The sequence below is a fragment of the Oryzias latipes genome, chromosome 13 (genome assembly GCF_053564925.1).
Source record: "Oryzias latipes strain Hd-rR chromosome 13, Olatipes_Hd-rR_3.1".
NCBI classification, from domain to species: Eukaryota; Metazoa; Chordata; class Actinopteri; order Beloniformes; family Adrianichthyidae; genus Oryzias; species Oryzias latipes.
This window is the reverse complement of record NC_136249.1, coordinates 25,668,854-25,695,774: the sequence shown is the minus strand read 5'-3', so window position 1 is coordinate 25,695,774 and position 26,921 is coordinate 25,668,854. Positions and strand designations below refer to the sequence as shown.

Below are 26,921 nucleotides of genomic sequence, written 5' to 3'. Positions count from 1 at the left end.
TTGAAAAGGCTCCGTCTTCATGCGCAGAATTGCACTGAAAGGGGCTTTAAGAATCATCAGCAGAGCATTTCTATCTGCTGACGATGCTCCAGCTCCTTCTCATAATGGGACAATACCACGATGGGGGTGCAACGATAACGCAAAGGCGCCACATAGTACTCCCATTTTATAAAAATCTATTTTAAATGGAACAATAGCACATAGAGACAAGGACTGATAAACCCAGAATCTTTGTCTTATGGCAACACATTGTTGAGGCCAATCGGTTAAAGGACAGCAGGCTCGTTTTTGAACATCATCATGAGAGGGTTTTGGGTCTGAGCAAAAGGAAGCAGGGCACTATTTTCTGCTGTTTTGCACTGAGGTTACAAAAGGTTGCAGACATTTATGTGTGTTCAACATTAACTCTAAAGCTGGGCCTGTGCTGTGTTGTTGTATGACTTAGTTTTTGGAACTAAATGCTAGTTAAATAAAAATAAATTAAAATGCTGGAACTGATAAACAGCGAGTATAAAACCCTCAAGCAATTAGATTCGATTTTTCTCAGCCTGATCCTAAAGAGGCTGTATGCAGGGGCAGAGCTAGAACATTTTATATGGGAGGCGGGAGGGGGCCAGAAGACTTTTGAAGGGTGGCAAAATACAGATAAAAGGCCATTACAAGTGAAAGGATCAAAAATATGTATTTCTAACAGTTTTGTTACTGCATTTAAAAATATTGCGTTTATTATTTTTGCAATGTTTAAATAAGCGTGTATCGATGAATTGATGATTTCTAAATCTTTGTCAATAATGTGATAATATTGACCAAAAAAAAATGGGGACGGGCAAGTGTGGGGCAGAGCTTTCTGCTGGGGTTGCACCCCTGTAGGTCCGCTTCTGGCTGTAGGTTAAAAACTCTAGTTTAGAGACCAGTGTGCTACTTCACATTTATGTTGGTTGGTGAACTCTGACTGCTCCATTGAATTCCCAGCATCAAACTTTGGGTTGATTGAAATAACCTGTGCTGTGGGCGAACAGCATGCCCCGTCATTGGAGAAATGTTCCTGGACCAAAGTGGAAATCCCTTTACCCTGCCTTTAAACATTGATCTGGTAAAATGCTGCACATTTACAGAACAACAACAAAAAGAATATCACAGAAAATGTATTAAAAAGGTGGGAGGATTATCATCAATTTTCACAGAATTGATTTTGCCTCTTAATTACCCTTTTTATTTTTCTAGTTATCTCGGAGATGGAAGATTTCACTTGGAGTCCATCATGATTGCAAACCCTGATATTCCTGCCTATAGGTATGGTGCAATTATATTATAGATTTTTGAGTGTGTCTCTTACATATCACGCTTTTTTTCAAAAATAATATTTAATAGAATATTTAAGCACATTTTAGAAACCAAGTATAAGAAAAGAGGAGCTTCAAGAAGGAATTATATGTATAATTTTCAAAAGAAAAATAGCTTCTAATACCAAAACTATAGAAAAAATGTTAAAATGAAGTATAAATAGTCTGTGTTGTGTGTTGTTTAAAAATCATTTGCCAGGTTGACTGCAATTGCATTGCTATGACAGGATGAAGGGGAGGTGGATGACTTCCTCGGCGTGCAGTCGTTTTGTAACAGACATGTGCACGAGAGCAAAGATCAGGTCTTTCTTGTAAACAAGATTCTAATCTCAAGTGTACCTCTTGTGTCTAAAAAAAAAGGAGATTAGAAGCTCTGAAATGCCTCTATTTTCCCAAAGATACACTAGCTCCTGTCATACTTGATGGCTTTTCGTGATTGGATTTTGCATCTTATCCTCAGGATAGGTACCTGAACAGGAACTCATAATGTGCAGATGTTTTTAATATTCAGGATCGCATCTTGGCAGCATCTCTGAGCTTTGGCCTTTGCTTGTTGGTGTTTGATCTTAGATATGACCCCTACAGCAAAGTGTTCTCCAGGGAGTATTACGACCACGAGGCCATGCGCGCATTAAGGCTGCAGGCCATCGCAGAGGCTCGACTGGCTCAAAGATGGGGCCTGATCTTGGGCACACTTGGCCGACAGGGCAGTCCCAAAGTCCTCGAGGTGAGTTTGCTTTTTCAAGTTTTAATAGGTTCTTCGGCTTGAGGCCACTTCTAAATCAGATCTGAAAGTAAATTTTTTTGACAGAAGGTTCTGTGTTGCAGGGATTCAGCACAATAAATCTGTTATTTCACATCTAAGATAGCATACTTGATCATCCTTAATTGTTGAAATGCAGGAAGGGAATTTCAATGTTCTGTTGTTCCTTATATTGCAGAAGTTACAATTAGAAACAGATATTTTTAAGCTAAAAACAAAAACAAAAAAAATCTGTTATCATAGTTTATGTATTCTATTATGCTTGAGCCATTTGTATCTTAGAAGTAAAAATAAATTCATAACCTCTTCACTTCCAGCTGATGGTCTGCTATTAGAATCCAGGAACACTTAAGTTTTCTGTGAAGATTCAGACTTTTAAGATAAAGTTTACATTGGTTAAAACATTTTCCTTGTGGGTAGTAGTAAGAAAGAATGGATTTAGATGTGGATTTAAAAAAAATACTCCCCCAAAATTTCTGAGGATTAAAATGTGTTGTTTCATATAACCTTACAAGGGAAAGAGGTCAAAACTCTTTAAAAGAGAACAGTCCGATGAAAAAAGTTCTAATCTTCCCAAGCACACTGGATATCAGCAGTACCTTTATCTCACTAGAGGACCACTACTTCTTTGCTCTGTCAGGGTGCCTTCACCCCTTCATTCTCTCAGTTTCAGAGAAAGTCAATAAAGGATTACAGTTCTTTCATTCTGGCTCAACACTTTTATTCACTGATATGTGGAGAATTTTTCCAAAGACATTTTCTTCAGAAGGTGGAGTTAAACAGGGACCAGTCCTCTTAGAAGTATCAGTGTGCAGTTCAAGTTTAGCTGCAAGAGTTCTACTAAACAATTTTCTTAAAAAGTTTTATGCACGGTCCTGCCTCTAAAACCAAAAGAAGTCAAATAGATTTTGGTCAAATTGCACATCTGTAAATGAAAATCCTAATCTTAGAATTTCCACTTTTTGTATAAGTGAACTGGATCCTTGATATACCTTAAAACTTAAAGGAAAAGGCTTTAAAAGAATTAAGAAAATGTCTTAATTAATAGGATCAAATTAAAAATGTTTTGATATTATTTACACAACAGTTTCTGTACACACACGTGTGGACACACACCCGCGCGCACTCACAGATGCAGAATAAAATCCTCTGTAAAAACCTATAGCATCACATATAAAACAAATCAGATTCTCGTTTCTGTTAGTGATGTTTGGTTAAAAATGATTGAGTAAAGCTGTTGTCTGATTTAACAATGAGTTAAAAATATTCAATAAATTCCAAAAAGTATTAATCTTAAGCAAATTTAATCAAATTTAAATGAAAAAAACAGCAAAAGGGGCTTGTTTTGAAATGTGAATATTTTCTTTGTCTAATAACATAAAATAATTCAGAGGTTTACTTAAAATATATGATTATATGGTAATATTTTTTATTTTAAATAGTTTTAACTGCACCGGTTTATGTTTTGGAGTGAATCCCTGTATTCCCAGTAATTGTCAAATTTATTTATTTATTTTTTTTAATTTATATCAAATTTTAAAAATCCACCCTTTTCTGTCTTAATTAGATTCTAAATTACTATAAAAAAAGATAAATGTGATTCGTAATAAAATATTTTCAATGTTTAGTAAAAGTTTACAGAATGTTCAGATTTGGTTTGTCGTTTTACTCTGCAGCACCTAGAATCAAGGCTCCAGTCTGTGGGGAAGTCCTTCACTCGCGTTCTGCTCTCTGAGATTTTCCCAAGCAAACTGGATCTGATGGCAGACGTAGATGCGTGAGTATTAGCAAGAGCATTCCAACACTAATGCACATCAAAGGCTGGTGTTCGGACAGGTTTCTGTCTTTGTTAACCTTATGGGCACTAATCTTAACAATAACACACAAGTCACTTTAATATGAGCTTTATCAGTCATCTAACAACAAAAAACAACTTTTTTGCACTTTCTTGATTGAACAATAAGTGTTGCATGATTTTCTAATACTGGCTGTTCAAACTTGACACACAATTGAACATTATAATGTCATGTAATCCATGTGTGACATGACAACAAATGTGCCAAATTTGTACAATCATTCTTTGTTACCACCTACCGTATATTACAGTAAAATGAAAAGAATTCAACATTTTACATTATTTTACAATATCTTTTCCCTTTTTCGAAAGCAATGAATCCATGTTTTTTCCCTAGTTTTATTTGTGGTATTGTTTGTTTAGTGTTTTTATACACGAGTTCTTGCAGAGTTCACTCCTTTGTGAAGCATAGTACTGCTTCCTTTCCTGACACTCAAGTCTGTTTTTCCAGTCTTTTCTTTCTGTAACATATTGGATGAAATGGGTGGGTGGAGAGTGTTGTGTAAGTTGCATAACAGATGTTGAGGCACATTCTCAACCTTTTTGACGTATATTATTGAAGCCATATAATGACAATAATGTAATATTATCAAAGTGAAACAGTGGAACTGGGAAAAAACAATAGTGGGTTAGACATTTAAGTCCTCCTATGACATAATCAAGATTATAAACTGTGCCCTCGACCCCCCCTTTCTGTAAGCTGCGTCTTCGTCTGCATGAGCTTGACACAAGGAGGAGCACAAACGACAAAGACTGACAGACTCAGAAACGGTGAACATTGTTGAATTCACTTCTACAGCAAATAAAAAGAAATACCAGAAAGAAAGTGGTTATTCGCACGTAATTTTTCAAATATGTGCAGCCGGTGCTGAACTTTTTTCTTGGCTGCATGGATTCAGAGGAAGGGTTAAGTTTAGGATTACGGGTTAGGGTTAAGCTGCGTTCACACCGAACACGATACGCGCGGTAGAGGCAGCCAGTTTTAATGTTAAGTCAATCTGAGGTCCAGCGTTGGGTGCAGCACAAAGGTTTGGCAGCAGCATGAAGCAGCTACTGTTGGGCGAAGGCAGGTATACCCTGGACAGTCTGTCGCAGGGCCCATGGAGCTGGAGTGATCCCAATAACAATGCTGGCTCCCGGGAGGCGAGCTGGTGGCAAGACAGAGATCCACTCCAGGGTGGGGAGCCCAGCCTTGGACCCACTTAAAATACGTGCGGGCAATGCAGCAATGTGCCATCTTCTCTTCTCCAGCACCTGAGATGTTCACGCTGGACAGGGCAGATCAGGGAGCTTGTGATATGCGAATGCACTCTCGGGCTGTGGTGACATCACAACAGCTCATTAGTTCAAACCCATCGTTTTTGCGGCAGTTGGAATATTCAGAAATGCATAAATAAAATGATTTTTTATTACATTTGTTCTCTTTCATAAGAAAAAGGTCACAAGTACATTTTAGAAAATTTAAAAAACAGGATTTTCATCAGAGGGGGCCAAATGTGCCAAAAACAGAGAACAAATTGTTTTCTGTTACATGTGAAAATCCGGAAAGCATCTTCCTAACTTTCTGACACCATGGATGAGCATTTCAATTCACTTGTTGAGAGGCAGACAGCGTGTACTGAGCTGATGTGCTGATGCAGTGAAACTTGAACTCTCGCTCAAGTCCACAGCGTCAGGACGAAAAGACAGAATGAGACATACTGCAATGTTTTTGCCGGTGAAGCACCACTGCAGAAGGCACTCATAAACAGAAGAAGCCACTTGGCACAGTAGGTGGAACTGTTTATACCTGATGTTCCCTTTTCTGCTGTCTGCTCTGCTCTGCTCTGCAGTCTCTTCAGGAGGGTTGAACACAGACATCTGAACTCTTGTGTTTAGACTTTTGCTTCACATGAGTAATTTTTTTCTTCTTAAATCAGGGTACCTTTTTTACTTTATCAGATGTTCAGAGTATTTTCATTTCTTTTGATTCAATTTTAGAGACTGAAGTTATAGTTCTCCTGCATTTTACACACATTGAATTTAGGAGTTGCCACACTTGGCAAACGCTGTAATTGAGTTAAACTAAAGTCAAACTTAAATGTATATACCTCTTTATGATGGCCTAAACCAAAGCTGTGCTCTGTGCTCCTCTTGCATTGCTTTAAGCTCATAATCCTCTCTTTAACAAACTATAAAAAAGATATCATTGAACTGATACTTTATTAAAATCTCAGCAGCATTTTAACCTAAAATCTAAGAATTGACTTTGTGAATCTGTAAAAAAGATTGCATGTGCAGAATAATTTTGTGCTTTTGCAAAACCAATTGTCGCTTTTTGCACAAAATTATTGTAAGTATGATGGAAAAACCGCTGACATTTACTGTGCAGCAATGGGGAAAAATGTTTTTATGTTTTAAAAAACAATGTTTATTTTATTTTTTACAAAACTGTTTAGTATTGCATTCTCATATAAATAAATACATTTGATAACTTTGCAAATATAATAAGTAAAACAATTTTATTGTTAAAAATTGATATAAGAAGAGTAATAAACAGAACGTTTAGATGCAAATGTATGATCTTAAATTTCTTTTCGTCTGAATATGCCAGAAATGTCTGCCAGAATGCACCGTTGTATTTAACTGAATTGTTTCTTTACCTCCTTTTTACAGCAGTAGATACATTTTTTTTTAAACTGGACATTTTGTTCTTACTTTGCATGTAAAAGATTAACAGAAACAAAACAAAAAGACTTTTTCATTACCTTCTGTTTATTATGAATAACTCAGTATAAAAAGAAGACAGTTGATGAGTTTGCAAATACAACTGACGCCAAAAAAACAGCAAATTGAAAGTAAGTTTTTAGGTGATGTGGGTCTTGCATTTTTTGACATTATTGTATTGGTTTGTCTTTAACCCCCATCAAAATAGGATATCATGAGTGATCTTGAAGAGTGTTTTGCTTGACGGACCCCTGTTATGATTTAATTCACTGCAGTGTTTCTCCTGCTGGCATGATGGCTGACAATAGAAAAAAAACATCTATTATATTTAATTGATGTAGCATTTTTTCTTCTGATTGGCAAGTGTGAGGCTGCCTGCTACTTGCAGAAGAAAGTTGCTGATTGGTTGATAAGCTCAGATGGAATATTTATGTCAACAGTTTGGGTTTTTTACTGGAGTTTGTGTCTGTAGATATCTGAAAAACATGTAGGTGTGTACTGTTATGAGGACCTGAAAAATATTTCTAATGACTGAAAACATTCCTGCAAATCTGTCAATATGTTTTTAAAGTCCCACTCTGATTACCTTTTGGTCATTTTTCAGACTGTTCCCAGTGGGGTGTTAATTAGGATTATGCCGTTTTTAGGAAAACATAGTTTCTGCAGAGCAGCAGTTGTTCATTTGGAATTCACCTCTGAGTAGTGGGCATAACTGTTGTTGGCCCTCCCCTATTTTCCATCATCCATCGGTTTACACGCCCTCCTGCTAGTGTACGGCCCCTCACAACCCCAACCTAACATTACTGGAGCAACAAAAATGGCGAGCATTATAGGGGCTATCTAGCCGTACAGTTTAGATTCACATGCCAGCTCAGACAAAGAAAAATATGATGAACAAGGATCTATTTGTCTGCAAGTAGATATGAACAATGGAGCGGAGCAGGGATCTTGTGGCTTGCCGATTGTAGCTTCTACATCACATCTGTTTGCTCAGTTGCTGGACAGGACTAGTTTAAATACAAATAAGTTTAGTTATTTAATGTTAATTAATTATAATTTTTAAAATGATCATCTTTATTTGTGGTCTTTATCATGATAAATGCCCAAATCTTGATTTTTATTAGAGTGGGTCAAAATTATTCTGCACGCCTTTTACAAATCCACATTTTTTTTTTGCACATAAGGATACAATTATTTAATTGCAAAATATATCTGAAAGGAATGTACACTTAATACCTAAATTCCTACAGTAAAATGTGTCTTTCAGCTGAAATGTATCTGACATCTAGCCACAAGTTGGATATATGATGGTGGTAAGGCATCCCTGTGTGATATAGCTTCAGTTACTCTGACACAAGCACGGGCACTCGCGCTCCCTCCATTTGGCCTCTTATTGTGGAGTAATGACAGGTGTGATGTGTGAGGGAGGAGTGGGTGAGATCGGGACAGAAGGTCTCAAAAAGATTGAGTTGCTGAGAGAGAGGGATGGAGAGGTAGTTGAGGGGGCTGTGTTTGAAAAAGCAAGCCACTGCAGTCCAAGCTTTTCTTTTCATTGTTTTCCTTTCCTTTTTTTTTCCCCTCCCCTCTCCAAGCTGGCATATAAGTGCCAGTCTAACATTATGTAATGCAGACACGATTCGCCCAACCAAAACAAGGCCTCATTACAGACAAAAAAGCTTTTCAGCGAGATCGGTTTCAGACGCAAGTATAGCCTTGATGTAAAGAAAACAAGAGTTTGACTCAAGAGTTGAGCCTTAGAATACAAATCTGAAACACAAATACTTTGTCAAATATTAACAAAATCAGTGTTGAGTGTCTGCAAATCCTCAAATGTTCTAACGCCACATAGTGTACTGTATTAAACGTCCAAAATGACAAATGCATTTGTTTACAGAAAATATATGCAAACTTTGAAATAAATGCCAGTAGCAAGGCTGGATATGCATTTGCAAAGCTAGCATTTGTGCCGAAGGGGTGTGCATTAGTGCAGATTGTATGGATAAGCTGGACATCTGTGAAATTAACATTCATGCTCGGAGACAATGCTAGTAGGATCATTTTACTCTGCTTGTTGAAAAAATCCTCTCCCACCATGTTTAAAAAAAAAAATGGCAGCAGTATGGTTTAGTCGATAAAGAGCCTAAGTAATTCATCGGCCTTCCACCCACTGACAACACTTGCTAGGTTAAGTTTCTAAATGTTGAGCATTTATAAAAAGTGAAAGATTTAATCTTCTCTCTAAAAGCACCTACTCTTCTTAGATCTCAAGCATTGACAGTAAAATAAGAGCTGAACTGAACAACATCTTCCCCCCCCCTTTCGAAATAAGAAGTTGTACCCCCTGGTCCCAAAAAGCCGAAATCACATAGAATTCTACAGAGAAATTAACAGCTATTACTGTCATTATGTTTGTCAGAATAACCATTCTTGCTCTTGCTCTACTTACTTTTATCAACATGTTTTATCCACATAATTTCTTGCTGAGATTTTTGTTGTAGGGCCAGTTATTCAAGTTATAAACTGACCAATCAGATGCCTCAATTATAGTAGATGGTCTCGCCACGAACATTCAGAGCGTTTGATTGCCCGCTTTCAGTGGTAGGAGTGTTGCTTTCTAACGTCCTCAATCCTGATTGGAGAGAGCAGTTGCCATAGAAATGTAGACGGGCCAATCACGGCTTACTAAGGACGTCTGGTTCCAACATAGCGGCAGACATATCATGGAAAAATGGTGACTGAATTGACTTCATTTGGTTGGAATCGGAAACACATGAAGGTAACACTTTATATTAAGATTCTTTAACAAGCTCTGTTAACACATTAACAAGCATTATAAATGAATTTATAGGGTGTTAGTAAGACATTTATTAGTACAATAAGTCTAATAGGGTTTATTAAATTACTTAGTTAACACATTTACAAGCATTATTATTAGGATGTTTTCAAGATGCTAATGATGCATTTACTGATATTATAGGTGCCTAACAAATGTGTCAGTGTTAATAAGCTTAATAAGATTTATTAACAACCTTTGTTAACAAATTAAGAAGTATTATTATTGTTTGGGGTTCTAGTAAGATATTTATTAGCATTATAGATGCCTGACACAAGCCGAAGTGTTCATAAACTTTATACGTTTTATTAACTAACTTAACAAATTAATAGGCTTTATTAATGTGTCAGATGCTAGTAAGATATTTATTAGCATTATAGATGTCTTGCAAATACCTGAAAGTGTTAATAAGATTTATTAACATCTAAAGTCAGACCATTGTCTTCTGAATCCATATTACTAAACTGCTCATAAGCTTTACAAATGTATTAATTAAGTCTGTTAATAGTTTATTAATTGTTTTGCAGCACCTCATCTAAAGTGTGGACGTTTTTTAGCACAAACAACCACAAAGCATAAAGATTGTAAAATGAACTTTATGACATTAAAACAGACTAAACATACACAAATCGTTCTGTAAAAGATATATAATTATTTAATTCAGACAAATAAAAAAAAATTAAAAACATATATACTGGTGTTGAAGCAAGGCAACAGTGGTTGAATGCATTTGCATTGAATGCAGAGAATTGTCTCCTTGTGATGGGATTTGCAATGAATGTTTCACTCAGGATAGATGCTAATACTTTATCCTTATAGCTATGTTGCTAGAGTCATCCAAAACCAGTATATATGTTTTTAAAAAAATTTTATTTGTCTGAATTAAATAATTATATATCCTTTACAGAACGATGTGTGTATGTTTAGTCTGTTTTAATGTCATAAAGTTATTTTTACAATCTTATGCTTTGTGGTTGTTTGTGCTAAAAAACGTCCACACTTTAGATGGGGTGCTGCAAAACAATTAATAAACTATTAACAGACTTAATTAATACATTTGTAAAGCTTATAAGCAGTTTAGTAATATGGATTCAGAAGACAATGGTCTGACTTTAGATGTTAATAAATCTTATTAACACTTTCAGGTATTTGCAAGACATCTATAATGCTAATAAATATCTTACTAGCATCTGACACATTAATAAAGCCTATTAATTTGTTAAGTTAATAAAACGTATAAAGTTTATGAACACTTCGGCTTGTGTCAGGCATCTATAATGCTAATAAATATCTTACTAGAACCCCAAACAATAATAATACTTCTTAATTTGTTAACAAAGGTTGTTAATAAATCTTATTAAGCTTATTAACACTGACACATTTGTTAGGCACCTATAATATCAGTAAATGCATCATTAGCATCTTGAAAACATCCTAATAATAATGCTTGTAAATGTGTTAACTAAGTAATTTAATAAACCCTATTAGACTTATTGTACTAATAAATGTCTTACTAACACCCTATAAATTCATTTATAGGGTGTTAGTAAGACATTTGTTAATGTGTTAACAAAGCTTGTTAAGGAATCTTAAAATAAAGTGTTACCAAGGCGGGCAAACTGCATGTTGGTGTCCATTCTAATTGAAAATCCAATTGTGTTGTTTGTTGTTTTTTGTCCGATTTATTTGTTTGAAAGATTGTAGTACTCTACTTTTTTGCCGTTCTTCCATATTGCATTTGTTACCATGTCCTAAATTAGACTTTCAGAGTAACTCAAATTTTTTAAGTAAGTAGAAGATTGTCCAACAACCATCAGGCTTTCTCATAATTTTCGCTTATGTCATATCCCGCTCATGGGGTGATTACCAGAGAGCAGAGAATCGGGTTTCAAATTGTTTCTATAGGAACCAGTACGTGAATGACCTTACCTCTGCTCTCTGTTTTTATACAGTGAATGTTATATTTATGTGTGGAGGAGAAGGCAGAGCATTGACCCTCTCATGCCGGAATTTATTTCCAATTATATAAAAAAACTTTTTTTTTTCTTTTAAGGTAAAGCAAAATGTTTGCAGCACTTCTAAAGTTTTTATTATTTTATTGAAATCATTAGTCATCTTCTAAAGGGACATTTTTTCTTTACTTATTCCTCTGATTTTACACTAAGGTGGTTTACATCTGAGTAAGCCTCCAGAGTGACCGTAATATTGATTAGGCGCCCTCCTCCTAAGACTAAATCCATGTGAAGAAGAGTTTGACACTTTTCTTCCTCCTACATGTTCAGAATATTTTGTAAAAGCACAAGCATCTCGCTGTAGAAAATATAAACCATAAAATCTTTCAAATCCAGCTATGTCAGAGGTAAAATTCCAAGGATAAAGAGAAAAAAGATTGAGAGATAGAGGGATGGTGGAACATTCTGCACTTTAAGAAACAGTGAAGATCCCACCCCCCATGGATTTCTCTGTCATTAAACACTTACATACTCAAGCATGGAAAGAGAGCCACCATTAGCATATACTCTTAAGTGTGTAATTAGGCTGTCCCCAAGCAGGTTTTAAAACCATTGTACAGATCTTTGCCACACCACTATTACACTTATCTCAGCCAGATAACAAATGATGCCCATGCAGTCCACTTCTGCCGCTTTCTCATTGAAATTTCATTTCTGTCCACATTTTAAAAAGGTTTTGTTAATTAAACTAAATCCGCCATTAGAGTTGATTCTAGAGTTATTCTTGTTGTTGTGGAGTGACAACGATTGGGTCTAATTACAGGACGCGAGTGTCAGGATGTAATGTTTCGCAGCAGCTAATGCAGTGAGGGCCAGACTGGAGCTTACATTGCAGAGCAGCAGTAAATGTCAAACTGTTTTACCTTTGTGGATCACAGCATATATCTCCCCGCTCCTGAATCCAGCCCATCCGTGTCTTTGTGTTGAAAGGTTCCACTTTCTGCTGAAGTAAACAGATCCTTAAAGGAGAAACTAGGAGAGAAGTATCCACATAAGGCTTAGTAGCTGTGGCTTATTTTTCAAGTTTCTTTTGCTACCAAGTTGTAAAAAAAGACCATACTGTATGTTTTAAAACCTAATTGTACCTTCTTCTTCATGTTTCCTTTCATTGCTTTCTCTTTTTAATTGAATATCTTGATGTGATATCTATCTTAGCCAGAGCAACAGATCCAAAAACCTACCTACACTTCTTTCTGAAAAGAATATTGATGGCATCATTCATTTCACTGATTTGCATCATTATTCCAGAGATTCTTTTGTAAACCTGAAAGTCCCTCCTTGCCCTTTCATTCATCAGCTTTATTTTCCCTTTAAAAATGTCCCTTTTGTTGAATCTTGCCTTCATTTTCTCTTAGACTACACTCACAAACTGTATAAGACTTCAGAACACCCTTATTTTCCAAAACACCTGCAACCTTCCAGTAGGGATTAGGGGTGTTACGGTTCATTTTAGCGATTCAATCCTTATTATAACGTGTTGTTACCGATCCGATTCATCCACTCAGAGAGAAATACCTGGGTACTGAACAGTGCAGGTGAAGTTTTCCCGATTCCTTGTATATCTTGCAAGATAATTAAATGGAGATTAAATGTGTATGTGTACAAACAAACAAGAATTAATGGCAAACCCATTCACATTTTAGTTTCCTAAAGTTCAGCCCACTGTTGTTTTTCCACATCAAAAGATTTTGAATGGAACATTATTAGAACATTCTACCACACTGTATGGTCACATGTCTTTGCTAAATTCAAAAAGTTTCCACACATTGGACTGGAATGATGGCAGAATCATTTTTTGCTGCCATCACTTGGTGCTTTTTATGTGATAGTTAAAAAGAAACTCCTGTGCCTCAATCAAAATGGTATCTTCTAGGCCTGCACAATATACCGCAAATTTATCGTTATCGCAATATCAAGCTGTGCAATATGCATATCGCAAAATACAGCAAATTTATTTACTGTATTTACTGTAGGAATAATAATATTTTTGGTTGTTTTGCTAATTGTTTATATACCGCAAATTATATCGTTATCGCAATATGAATTACTAATATGGCATATCGCGAGTTTTCTTTATATCGTGCAGCCCTAGTATCTTCCAATATTGATTTAATCCCTTTATTTCATTTTAATTATATAATGGTAAAGGTTGATTTGAATAACAACTTGCTTCAGACGAATCGTAGGGTTAAGGGATATAAATCGATACATTTAGTCGATTAGTCGTTACAGCCATAGCAGGGATCCCCCAATTCTCAGTTTAAAACGGAACCGTCTGTTACGTTACACCGTTGAACGGAATCGGGGGGTAAATGAACCGTTGCATCCCTGCTACATACATATGTGTTTAAATTTAAAAATTCTTTACATTAAACCAGGCTTTGTAAAAAGCCAACCAAAAGGTTTTTCTTCATAGTTACTTCTCCTTACCAAATCCCCAAAAAGTTTTTTTTTACTTATCAGATATTTGTTGTTATGTAATGCACAAATCATTTATCAATCCAAAACAAAACCATAACAGAAACATTGAGGTTTGAATCAAATTGTGAAGAAAGTGAATTGTTCCAGAATCTTGGATATTTTTCTTTTACAAATATGCACCCAAACTTTGATCTAAGTAAGGCATGTTAATGAAGTTATGCTTTAGCTAAAGCTTACAAGTAATGATATTTGGCATCTGTCAGATACTAATGATGTATTTAAAATGAGCTATGGGCTTGTGACGACGTTGTATAGCTGACAAATGGACACAGATGTCAGAACACGAGCACTTGTTAATCATAAATACTGAATGTTGACAATTTTTAAGCAAAAATGGAGTCACGTAAACAGTCTGGAAATGTTGAGAGGCACATTAGTCTTGTTTAAAGTTATCTTGATCATATGGACCTTGATTACACTCACATATAGATGCAGTAGAGCAAAAAAAAGGATTTCGGTCACAGATTCTGCAAGTTATCCCACTTAAAAAGATGAGAAAGGTCTGTAATGTTCATTATAGGTGCACTTCCACTGTGAGAGATTGCAGCACTTATTAGTGGACTTGTTGGCCGCTGACAACTCTCATCTGACCTTCCAACAGAATTTGTAAAACATCAATACCGAGCATGGCAGGGGGCTAGTTTTGTGCTTGCCTGTAAATAATAAAGGTTACAATGTCGACAATGATGCAAACAAACGGACATTTCCCAGTGTTCGGACTGCAACGGTGTTAAAGCAGTTGCTCTCAACGTGGAATAGCAACTGAATAACTTTAAGGTCACATCTTCAACTAAACTCTTAATGTAAACACAGCCAACTTCCTTCTCAGGAGAGTTGTGCTAATGTCTCTGACCCAGATGACTTTCAAATTAAAAAGATGACAGAAATTTGTACTCTGCAATGAGGATTTTTTTTTCCCCGTAAAAGTTAAATGAAAATGAATGAAATGGCATACATTTGCCTTCAGGGCGTGGAACATTCCTCTGGCAGAAAGCAGTGTGGGGTGAGAGTCAGTGGTGCATTCAGTTCGGCAGCCGATAAACTGGGTGAAAATTAGAGAATGAAGAATAGATGAGGGGGAATTTGCTGCAGTGCCATTCAAACTGAAGTACTCAAGTGATTACAGCACAATCTGTCCTCGCCTCCAATCACTCGCTCTCATCTCAAACCTGCGTTTTCTTGTCAGAAATGTACTTGTGTCTTGCATAAATGTTTTTTTGCATCTTAATTCATGTGTGTCAATATCTCTGACGCTGCTTTATGGCAGGAATTAGGGGCAGGAGGGAGTATTCTGGCTCAGTACAGATGGAGTCCGGATAGCATTGATCTGTGAAAGCGAACCCCCCTCATAGCCCCAGCCTCTTTCCATCTTCATTTCCCCCATTGTTCACTCTTTCCTGCAGCTGCCACACCCTCCTCGTTCCTCCCTCATGTGTTTTCCACTTTTCTCCCTGCCGATCTCTCTTGCTCGCTATCTGGGTTTGTTTTGCCCTCTCTTCTTGCTTGCGCTTCCTCAACCCCTCCTTCTGTTTTTGTCTTCCTCCCTATCTTTGGCTGCATATCTCTGTCCTCTTATCGCTTCTTTCTCACCCTCTCCCCAACTCTCTAAACCATACCCCCCACCACCACCACCACCAACCCACCCTGTCTGGGAGCTATGTAGGCTATGTCCGTAGAGACCAGCTGGTGCAGTTTTTATTCACACTCACCTAACCTCTCCTTTTTTTTTTCTTTCACAGCATTTTTTTTCTTCTTTCACCTTTTTTGTTTTTCTCGCTTTCTGTAATCAGTCTATCCAAACTACCGTAGTCCCCACTACCCCACCCCGAGCACACCATGCTCCTCCCTTGCTGGCTTGCTGTGCATTGCCTGTGTGGTGTAGCTGTCTTTGGAGCTCCAAATCAGGACAGATCCCACCAACAGGTGCCTGTAAACGTGCAGTCACACGTGTGCCTTCCTCCTCTTTCTAGAACTTGCCGTTTGCTTGTCTTTTCCCGTCATGTTTTTTCCTGCAGTGGCGCTCCTGGATGTGGACTTGAGCACATGTGTCTTCACGTTTTTTTGTTTTTGTTTCCGCAGATGGGTCCAGATCGCTTGTCCACGCCTCTCAATTGACTGGGGCACAGCCTTCTCCAAACCCCTACTTTCCCCATACGAGGTAAACATCAAGAGTCTGCAGATCATTTGTCAGACATAGCATTACACATGCATGCACAACACTTCATTCACTGAGCCCTAGACAGTTCCTACTAAAGCTTTTATGAGGGCGCACAAGACGTTCATGTGTTAGGATTGTCTTAAAGGGCAGTCATATTCCTGAAACGCTCATCAAGGCCCGCTTATGATGGAGTATCATACTTGCTGTTTTCCCTTCTTTCATTTTCATGACATTAAAAAAGAAAAAAAAAAAACAGTAAACATGTTGAGTAGCAGACTAGCCCCCCCTGCTGGTGCAAAGACCGAAGTATCCCACACTTTCTAAAGATGTCTTTTTATTCTAAAAGCAGAGAAATAGAGAAATATTCATCCTGTAAAGATCTTTTTCAAATCAAGTGCTGCAGATTTAAAACAAAAAGTGAGCATGTTTTCTTTGAGTAGCTATAAGATGCCCATGACCTTACAGGTTTACAGGTTTTCATCAGCGGTTTTATTTCTTTTTAAGTGGTTCTAGGAAACATCAGACTTGTTGTTTTACTATAGCCTTGCTTTGTTGCTTGATGGAAAACTTACCTTATAGAGTAAAACTGCAGGGAACACGACAGGATTAAAAAAAAAAAGAAGGTATTTTTTTGTTTTTGTCTCAAAAACAATTCTACATATAAAGTCGAAAATTTGACTTTGCTGTACCGGGCGAGGCACAAATCTAGTCTAAAAAGTCATTACCTAGAGGATTTGCCCCCTTCCCTGCAGATATTTGTGAATAATGTTTTTGCACGTGAAGAATTTGCAGCTGCGATCGGTGTCTGCACAGCTGTGACGAGACTTAATTCAGCGTCAGCTCCTACCTGTGAGTGTCATGCATCTCGGTGCACTGTGCTTTTTTGCTGTGGCATTTAGGAAGAAGATGAAAAGGAAGGAGAGGGAGGGTGGAGTGTGCTCAGAGAAGGTTGGAGGGGTGGGGGTGCAAGCATTTATTTTCAGTGCGTCTCATGTTATATTTATAGTCAATAAGACACACTTGGCTCTCCTGTCAGAGCAGGGATTAGCAGAGGAAGCTAGCTTCTACAGAAACAGGCGGTTGGTGTAAGAAGGGAGAGGAGAAGAGCAGCAGCTAAGAGCTGCAGAGAGGAAGAGCAGGTAAAGAAAATGAAATGAGGAGGAAATATTTAAAGCATCTGTGGGGGAAGAAAAGACAAGATGCAGAACAGCATCATCATCTTTTCTTGTGCGTAAATATAATTGAGAGGAATTCAGAATCTATGTTTTCTAACATTTGATTTGACATATGATTAAAAGATATGTGTTCTGATCGTCTTTTGATTTATTTTTAAAAGCCTTACTTATGGTCTTTTTATTTTACTTGTGTTGTTTTTAAGCAAAATCACAAAAATGAGTCATTTTCAGGACATAATTCGTACAGAGCAGCAGTAGTTAATTTGAAATGCACCTCTGAGTTGTGGGCGGGACTGTTGGCACGGAGTAAACCTGCAGCCATTTCCCATCATCCCTTTGATTCCACTCTATCCCACGAGCTTACAACCCCTCACACCTCTAAGCGGTGCAACAGAAATGGTGAGCAATATTGGAGCTATCCAGCTGTCCGGTTTTGTGCCTGATGCCAACTCGGACGAGGAAGACGAAGACGTTAATGGATCTACTTGTCTGGAAGTGGGTGTATCGGAGAAGAGCTGAGCAAGGAGCTTGTGGCTTGCCGTAGTTTAGTGTCTACGCCCCAACTACAAGTTTTTTTTTGTGTCTGCCCCTGATTCTCTACAATTTAAATAATCAGACATGCAAGTTTTAGCTTAAATTTCCTTTTATATGTCCTCCATCATAAGAGAAATGCTACAAGAACATGTAAAAACACTTTTCATTGGAGTGGATCTTTAATGAATTTATATGAAAATTAAAGTTAGCTTCATGTTTGTTCTTTAATACTTTGTGGTTCCTGTGTCCAATCAACATGCTAATATGTTCATTGCTCTTTTATTTAAAGCCTTCAGCGTCAAGTTCATATTTCAGTACAAACACCAACTTGTCACCAGCCGCATAACAGTGATGAATTATATCCTACCAGACCAAAGATTGCATCACTTTGAAGCCAAATCTTTCATGTTTCCTTTGAACTAATTTCTCCAAAGGCTCTGACTTTCTTTATTATTTCATTTCCATTACATATTTTCTTCATCATTTTTTCCATTAATTATCTGCATTTCCTTGACGTGAGGCCCTGGGATCCAAATAATAATGAATGAGTAGCTGGATGAAGAAATAAGTGAATAAACAAAGCGTTTCTTCCTTCGTTTCGAATGTTTATTTGTTCGCCGGCTCATTCATTCTGCCTTTCATCAGGAGTCAATATTCGCAGGCGCCTCTCCTCCATATGGAGCCGTCTGCACTTATGTCACAGTGCTGTCTCTGCCGCGCTGCTTTTCTCCGTCAGCAGCTGTTGCGTCGTGCCGTGCAGCTGCATGAAGATAACGTGACAATCCAGCATGTTATCCAAGCTTAATATTATGACACCTGTCTCGTCATCGTCGTCTGCGTGTTGTCTTCTCTTTACTTCTCTGCCATTCATTAGCTCAACACTGCAAGAACATTAACAGAGAACAGGGAGGCAAAAAAAAGACTAAAAATCCCGACAGGATGACATTTTCTCACACTTTTATCTCATCGCTTCTCTTTTCTCTGAATTGTGACAGCCCTTCCATCTGTGTGTCTCTCAGGCAGCTGTTGCCCTACAAGAGGTAGACTGGAAAGAAGTTTACCCCATGGACTTTTATTCCAATCAGAGCTCGGGGCCGTGGGCGCCCAACCACCCTGACAACCAGCCTGTGCGGCCCGCTCGCAGACAGACCCAGGTGAGCACGACTGCCAGATAAGAAAATGACAGACAGAACAGGGAGCGGATAAGCAAAAGGAAAATGGATGTTCTTAGGCTTAACGTTTTCAATGAATGTCACCATGCTGACACCCAGTGGTACAGGGACATCAGGACATGCGTGTAGAGATTTCTCCCTAAAGGTGAAGATGTGCCATTCAAATTCTTTAAATAGCTTTAAGTAAAACTAAAAATATTTATATATTAGAACTTGTTTTGAATTTATCGTGTTGTGGCCATCACGACCCCAAATGTACTGTCTGATATAGGTGCTGTCATTGTTGCTGTCCCACTGTCAGCAGAAAGAAAGCAAGGAGCCATCTCCCCCCATCAAACAGTGTCACAGCGCCCCCTGTGGCTGCCAGCTGAGTGACACCTCATGACGAGAGCCGTCTGTAACTCAACGCCCGCCTGTCTGATGGATGAAGCAGGAGAGGTCAAGTCAGAGGAGGAGAATTTGTCCAGACCGTCTGAGGCGAGTGCAGCTGAAGCCAGTGCAGTTCTTGGCCCCATCAAAAGGATTACCAACTGTGTCTAATCCTCAGGCTTACAGTTCAGCAGATCATCCCAAACTCATTTTAGATTTAGTTTGCCCTGTTTTCTGCTTAAAAAAGGGAAATGCTTGTGCGTACGAGGATGTGGCTCTATTGAGTCAAATTTCACTGAAGGCGGTAAAAATTACACGATTATTTCTGCACCTCCGCCAATAATTTGACTGCAGACACTGTCTGACACAACCTTAAGCATGTTCAATAAAGTTTTTCTTCATGTCCTATTCCAGTTATCTTTTGATCTATTGTAAAAGCGTTCCAGATTGTCTTTTAATTATGATTGGAGCTATCCAGCTGATGTTCATGGATCTATTTGTCTGCAAGTGAATGCATCAGAAGGGATCAGAGCAGGGAGCTAGCTTCTACGTCACTGCTACAATCTTTTTCCAACGCCATTTGGTCGTCTGCTCCTAACTTATAACAATTTAAATAAAGAAATGCAATTTTAAGCTTCATTTTTCTAATTTATGTCCTTCATCATCCCACAAGAAGAGGTGAAAACACCAAGAACCTGATTTTTATCAGAGTGGGTCTTTAAAGTGTCTTTTTTTTACAGTTTATGCTTGAATAAGCTCTGTCAAATGTTTCATTGGAGTCTCTTCATACATTTGTAAGATGATTGTTCCATTTCTGTTGTACAGTTTAAATAAAACTGGGACAATTTTATGAGGAACTCTACTCTTATGCATTTTAAAAACACAGATGAGCGTCTTCGTAAGCCTGAGAGCTGCAAGTTCCTAGATGCGCGGAGAGCTAGTCACGACTGCTCTCCATCCTCATTATTTATTAAGGGAGTTGCAGTCTGTCAATAAAAAAATAAATAAAATAAGCACTCCTGATGTTTCTGCTGCTGCAGTTGGTGATTGACAACAGCTCAGCAGAAACTGGCGAACCCTCCCCCAGGTGACAGAGCAGTGTCTCAGGTGAGTGTGCTACTGTGAGTTAACACATTTGCCTACAACTACCAGGCTCCTCACATCAGATCCTCTGTCATGCCTTCTATGCAACAGAGTCTGTCGGGATGCAGCCGACGCTCTATACATCAATATTTTTCATGAAGTGTACCTCCAATGACCGTTATGTTTTAAAGAGCTGACTACGTTCCACCGCCGACTGCGTGATCCACAGCGGTCAAGATTAAATTATTGACCAGCAGAGCACTCGCACTCTCCTCCTTTAGCTCTCAGTCTGATGTTTTATTTATTTACTGGCATATTTTGTCAAGATAAAGAAAAGCAGCGGTTTTCAGACTCACTTTTTCATCTGTTTTTTGTTGAACTTTTGTGTATTTTGTATCCAAATCAGTGCAAGAAAATGTTAACAAAAACAAAGCAAATGCAGATTTGACCATGTGATGAAAGAAAAGCATAAAGCAGGAGTTTGTATAGGGTTCTTTCGTTTGGTGGAATGACGCATTTGGAATTTTTAATGGCTTCTAGCTGCTCCCAGCGGACATCAAAAGAACACGTTGTGGTGAAGGAGGAATTTTAAACTTCACAAGAACAGCAGATGAAAAGATGTTTGTTTAACTGTAACAGCTTAAGTAACCAGGGAGCTCATTGCATTACTAGAGCTAGTAGTCTGCATACTTCAGTATATCAGGGTAAAAAGCTTTAATGGAAAGGCTGACTTGTATTTTGTAATTATCTGGCACTTTGTCTTTTATTTGGGGCAAATTTCCAACCATTTTAAACCAAATTAAATGCGTTGATACCGTGTCTCTGCTCTCTATACTCATTTTCAACTGCTAAGAAAATATTAAATCCGTCTTGCAAAACTGCATTTCCAAAAGCCAGCACTGCTCCTTTTGTTTTAAATCAAAAACATTTTTAGTATGAACATGAACAGCTTGTAAAAAATTCACATCAAAATTCAAGTTAGCAGGCAAAAAAAAATGTTTGATAGGAGGTAAAAACATGGACTACACCGTCGCACTACAGTTTTCTTGCCGCAGAGTGGCTGGGGTTCCACTAAGAAAACAACTTGATTTACCGACTGTATCATTCTGATTTTGATTTGATTTTATTGATTTATTTCAAGCATTGTAGTCAAAGCAATAAAGAATTTACACATTTATCAAACTCATTACAGAAATGATGAAATGCATAGATTTAAAAGACAGAAAACAAAACAAAACAAAAATGTCACTTAAATCATATATGCTTAATTAAATACAGTGATAATTAACTGAGGTATAAGTAGAGTTTGAGGTGAATAAAAAGAAAACAAAACAAACTCAGAAGGGGAAGCATTTTCTGTAGCCATAGAGATTTGTGGGGTCTGAGCATCATACCTCTCATGATAGCTATATGCTTATTTGTTATTTTACTTTGAACCATATGTTGGTACTGTTTAAATGTCAAATTTTCTGTTGTTTAAGGAATGTTAAAAAAAAGGTTTAAAATTAGATTCTTAATAATTTGTTAACACTAAAAGTTACTTAGTATTCTAATAGAAAAACTAAATGTGAGAAATTTGAGTTTTTTTAAACTATGTTGTCCTTGTTATTTTAATTAGATCAACTTTGTGTTTATAAGTCAATCAAATAACTACTGATTCTACAATTCTAGGACTTTCTTTTTTCCTAAAATAATTTGAGCCAGTGAAACTTTTACTATAGCCCTGATTAGAATGGTTTGCTATTATGGAAAAAAGAAAAATATTTATATTGCATAAACAAAACACTTTTAACCGATTCACAGTACACATTAATTGCTCTTTGAACATTTAATGATCATCTGTTTCTCTTAATCACCTACAAAGAACTTATTTTCCACACTGTTGTAGAAGCATGATTGCACTTCTGTAAGATTGCCATTCATCTGAGATTTGAAGGACTCTTCACTCTTCTAGCAACAGGAAGCTTGCATTGCTGGTATAACACTTCACAAAAGGGAAAAGAAAAAAACGCCCGGTTAAAAGTTACCTTGTCCTTCAGTGCAGCAGCTGATTGTCTAAATACCCTTTTAGCACTTTAAATGCTTACAAAGGAACAATTTCCATGCATAAAATAGAAAGTGCTTATTCTTTAAAGCGGAATACAAAAAGAAACAAAACCTTGTGAGGTAGCACTATGGGTTGTAGTCTAAACTTTGTACGTCAGGAAAGCAGAACAGATTGCTCAGTTTGGTACACTTGAGCTAAAACTAATATCATTTTGGAATGAATTAATATGTGCAGAAAAACTGGGACACATTTTTGCGTGCAAGGTTGAATCAGTTTTGGATAGAGGACAGGAGGAATCAAAATATCAACAAGCCAAAATGGTCACTGATAGAGCCAGCATAGGAAACCGCCATGGTGTATGGAGTAACTCCAGCTTATGTGTCACAAGGGTGATTGATCGAACAGAACACCGTGTTCATGTTGCTGCTTGTGACCTCATCTGTTTTCATTGTGCTGTTGTAATGTGAGAGTGATTCTGGTCTGCCATCCATCATAAACTACATTTAATATAGGTTTAGTTTAGTAAGTGGCTCCTGCAGGATTCAGCTTCAAATTTACTACAATGAACATAACATAAACTTATCTTTGATTACAGACAACGTAGGGTCAGAAAAAATAAATGTCATTTCTAAAGTTGATATTACTCTGACCTGAACCCAATAGGTCAGAGTAATATCATCCTTTGGGATGAATTAGAGCGGAGACTGAGAGCCAGGCCTTCTTGACCAACATCAGTGTGTGACCTCACCAATGCACTTTTGGAAGAATGGTCAGAAATTCCTATAAACACACTCCTCAATCTTGTGGACAGCCTTGCCAGTAGAGTTGAAGCTGCATTAGCAGTAAAAGGTGGACCGACATCTTAATGAACTCTATGTGTTTGAAATGGGATGGCACTTCAGTTCATATGTGAGTCAAGGCAGGTGAGCCAATACTTTTGGTCATTTAGTGCAAGTTTGGAGCAGAAGTGGTTTGATGCACATTTGCATCAATAGGTGTTGGGGGGGTTAAGGCTAGATTCAGCTGCCGACTTTATTGGTTTTGAGTTGGGATACAATATTAGATATTATATAGGGTATAATTCTAAGTTAATTAAAAGAATATTATAATTAAAATCTCAAAATTAAAAATAGTTGGGAAGGCCAACCCATTTTTAGTACACCTTTATTTGTTTCAAGTGAGCTGTGATGCAGCATAAAGCAGAAAGTTTTAATCCAGTCAGTCACAAAAAAAAAGAAAATTCACGGAGGGTGAGCCTTTCAGTCAATCCCTCCATGCCAAATGCCGAGTCACCACTAAGTGGCACTGTGTCCATATATTATCTTACCATGTGAGGCAGTTTTCAGATAAGAGATGCTGTGCATTGAAGTCTGCGCTACATGCTGCTCGGTTTCTTCATTCTGTTCAGCATCTCCCCTCTCCTCATCCTCTGATATCTGTGTTTACGTTCAATGGGTTCTCAGTGATGAAGAGAGTCCACAGACTGTACTTATTCCTAACCCAACATCAAGCTTGCTCTCATGTAACCTTCCCAGGTACACACTTTATTTATGGATGGACTCTTTTGTTACCCTGTTTGTGCATTTATGCCACAGTCAACTGTGAAATGACTCAAAATGTCACCAATTATTGCATTCTTCCCTGCCATTCACAAAATCTATTAAAAAAAGTGGGGGCAATCTCAAGTAGCACATTTTCAGCAACTACTTGAGGTGTCTGGGTTCACTACCTGTCAACACATGTGATGCATTTAGCTGTTTTTGTCTCCAATCAGGAAAGGCTGAGTCACCGCAGTCTCCTGCTGTCCCATCCACCCGTCATTTTCACCGACTCCATGTTTTCAACTCATCCTCCGTGTCAAACAGCTACATGTATATATCCTGCCATTGATTCAAAAGCTTTTTTCCTAATCTGCTATATTTATGTGTGATAATGTCGTTTTTATTTCCAGGTTTTGTCCAAGTAATTTTTTTCATCAACATAGTTAAGATAGAATACTGTGTCAGAGGGTCACATGACACATGAAGGTGTGACAATTTGGTCGTCATTTTTCACTATAGGATCGACACTATTAGAAACTATATACTTTCTTTTAAGTCTAAGGCAGGGATGTAACCAGTGGCACAAAACTCTGTTTTTGACATTTTGTTAAGAGACAGACAAGAAAAAAAAGACAAATACCAAAAAGGACGGGTAAAAGACAGGACCAGTGTGTGATTCTGTTCATTTTTGTGCATTTAAAAACCTCTTGATCCAAAGCCTCCCGGAAATTTGAACAATAAATAATTATGTGTACAGGCTGCCGGCTCTGTGAGTGGGAGGGAAGAAGCCTGGGCGGCCTAACAGCAGCGTGGCGGATGCTTGCTAGAACGCTGAATAAGAGTCTTAAGTGGGAAAAAAAGGTGTTGTAAAGGGATGACTAATTCTGCGTAGGAGGTCAACTTGTCCCAGATTGACCAGCAAAGAGCCACCCAGCACATAACTGTCACAAAAGTCCCCTTATTGTCTTTATTGTCTGGGTTTAACCTTTTCGTGTGCCCACTGGGATTTTTTTTTTTTTTATAACTGGCTTTTATGTACATTACAGACCAAAAGTTTGGACACACTTTCTCATTCAAATAAATGAGAAAGTGTGTCCAAACTTTTGGACTTTGTACTGTATGTTGTTCTAGTAAAGCTCCTGGCAAAAAATGTGTTCACTTAATTAAATCTGCTGCTTGAAATAAACATTTTCTATATAAAATTTTTGAATCTGTTTTAAAAATGTTAATGTGTTTTCACACTTAAAACAAGTTTGAAACTATTTTATCTGTTAAATCTAAAGCCAACTATAGATTATTATGTAAAAGTAGCAAATTGAATGTACTTTTTAAAAGCTGAAACCGAATGGTAATTTTAAATATTTTTACAAATTCTTCCTTTGGTGTAGAACTTAGTAGCAAAGTAGCCTTTTTTATTAATTTATCAGTAAAATGTATTTTAGATGCTCGATAGTGACTACTGCCCCTTGCACATTTTGTCAAATGATGCCAACTTTTTTCTCTTCATTTTCATTTTTTTATCCCTGTAAACATTCATCCAATACAACATTCATTATTGTATTAGATGTTTTTGAACTTCTCCTTGTTATGTCCTACATGTGCTCTATGTGCAACACATCATAAAAAGGGTGTTTTGGATTTTACCTTTTAGACATTCATCACCCAAATGAATAATATAAATGGTGAGATAATCCATAAATAACGATAATCCAATAATCCACACTAGTTTTTAAAACAAGGTCTTATTCATACCAGAAAAAAAACACACTTTAATAATGGCCTTCACTGTGAATCCTTGCAAAATCCCAATATATTTAATATTTCATCATGAGAAGTTAAATGTAGAACATAAAATGACCCAAAACCATGTATATTGACCAAGAATTTTTTACATTAGGTTAAAGCTTAAACACCTGATCTAGAGCAAATAAATGACTCCGATAGCTTTGTTCAATGAATTTTGACTGAGACATTTATTATCGCTTTTATTTTCCATCTAACTCTAATTCAATTTTGTTTACTGAGTTTACTTTTTTTGTTATGAAATATTTATTTATGTGTCCAAAGAAATGTCAAAGCTGCAGCTATGAAAGTGCAAACCCGTTATGAGATGAATGTTTTAGCTTTCTCAAACTGACATGATAATGAAGTATATCTTTAAAGTATATTGTTTTCCCTTTATACGAACAAAACTTGGTCATAAACAATTTATGATTACAATATTCTGCTGCAGGGGGTCGTAAACTGGGTTCTAGCCAAATTCTGTGATTGTTTCCTGTGATATAACCTCAAGGTTGTAGTTTGTGCTCCAATACAACACTAAGAAAAAAGCTTGTTTCTTTGAATAGAATCTCTGAGGTGTTTTACCCTGAAGCATCTTATGAAAAACTTGTGGAGAAAATCCCCCAAATGTCTGTGTTATCTAGCATTGGCTGAGCTTTGCAATACATTTTTAAAATGAGGTTTCTTCAGTTAAAAAAGGTAATCTAATCAGCACAAACCATTGAAAAGTCATGAGAGGAGAAGAAAATGTAGCCAAAGAAAAACTTCACTACCATGTCTGTTAAATGTAAACTGATTATAATCTACTATTTCTGTGATTTGTGTCTTGCTAACAGGCAGAAACACATTTTCTTGTTTTTTAACCTGACATTTTCAATGACAGGTTTTGTTTAATTTGGTGAAATGAAATGAATTTTATACATGAACAGAATTCCTGGAAGTGCCAGCTCTCCCCTTTGTTTGTGACTAAACTTGAGATTTTATTTGATTTTGAACTACACACACACACACACACACCCTCACACACATAGGAACAGTCCCCAAGGACATTATTGGGAAAAAATCTG

General features: G+C 37.2%; 2 protein-coding genes across 8 annotated transcripts in view; one reads left to right on the top strand and one right to left on the bottom strand.

Annotated features, from left to right (window-relative positions):
* dph1 (diphthamide biosynthesis 1) overlaps positions 1-21,303 on the top strand; it is a 53,371-nt gene extending 32,068 nt beyond the window's left edge. For 3 of the 7 annotated variants that reach the window (XM_011482411.3, XM_020708183.3, XM_011482409.4), the window contains exons 7-12: positions 1,225-1,293; positions 1,914-2,070; positions 3,783-3,883; positions 16,073-16,151; positions 18,880-19,014; positions 19,304-21,303. In XM_011482411.3, the coding sequence (XP_011480713.1) occupies positions 1,225-1,293; positions 1,914-2,070; positions 3,783-3,883; positions 16,073-16,151; positions 18,880-19,014; positions 19,304-19,417 (655 nt within the window). In that variant the 3' untranslated portion in view covers positions 19,418-21,303. The remainder of the gene's footprint in view (positions 1-1,224; positions 1,294-1,913; positions 2,071-3,782; positions 3,884-16,072; positions 16,152-18,879; positions 19,015-19,303) is intronic. The other 4 variants (XM_004075332.5, XM_078929399.1, XM_011482410.4 and 1 more) reach the window with 2 other exon arrangements.
* LOC144981407 (uncharacterized) overlaps positions 1-26,921 on the bottom strand; it is a 227,076-nt gene that overhangs the window by 128,236 nt on the left and 71,919 nt on the right. The window lies entirely within an intron of this gene.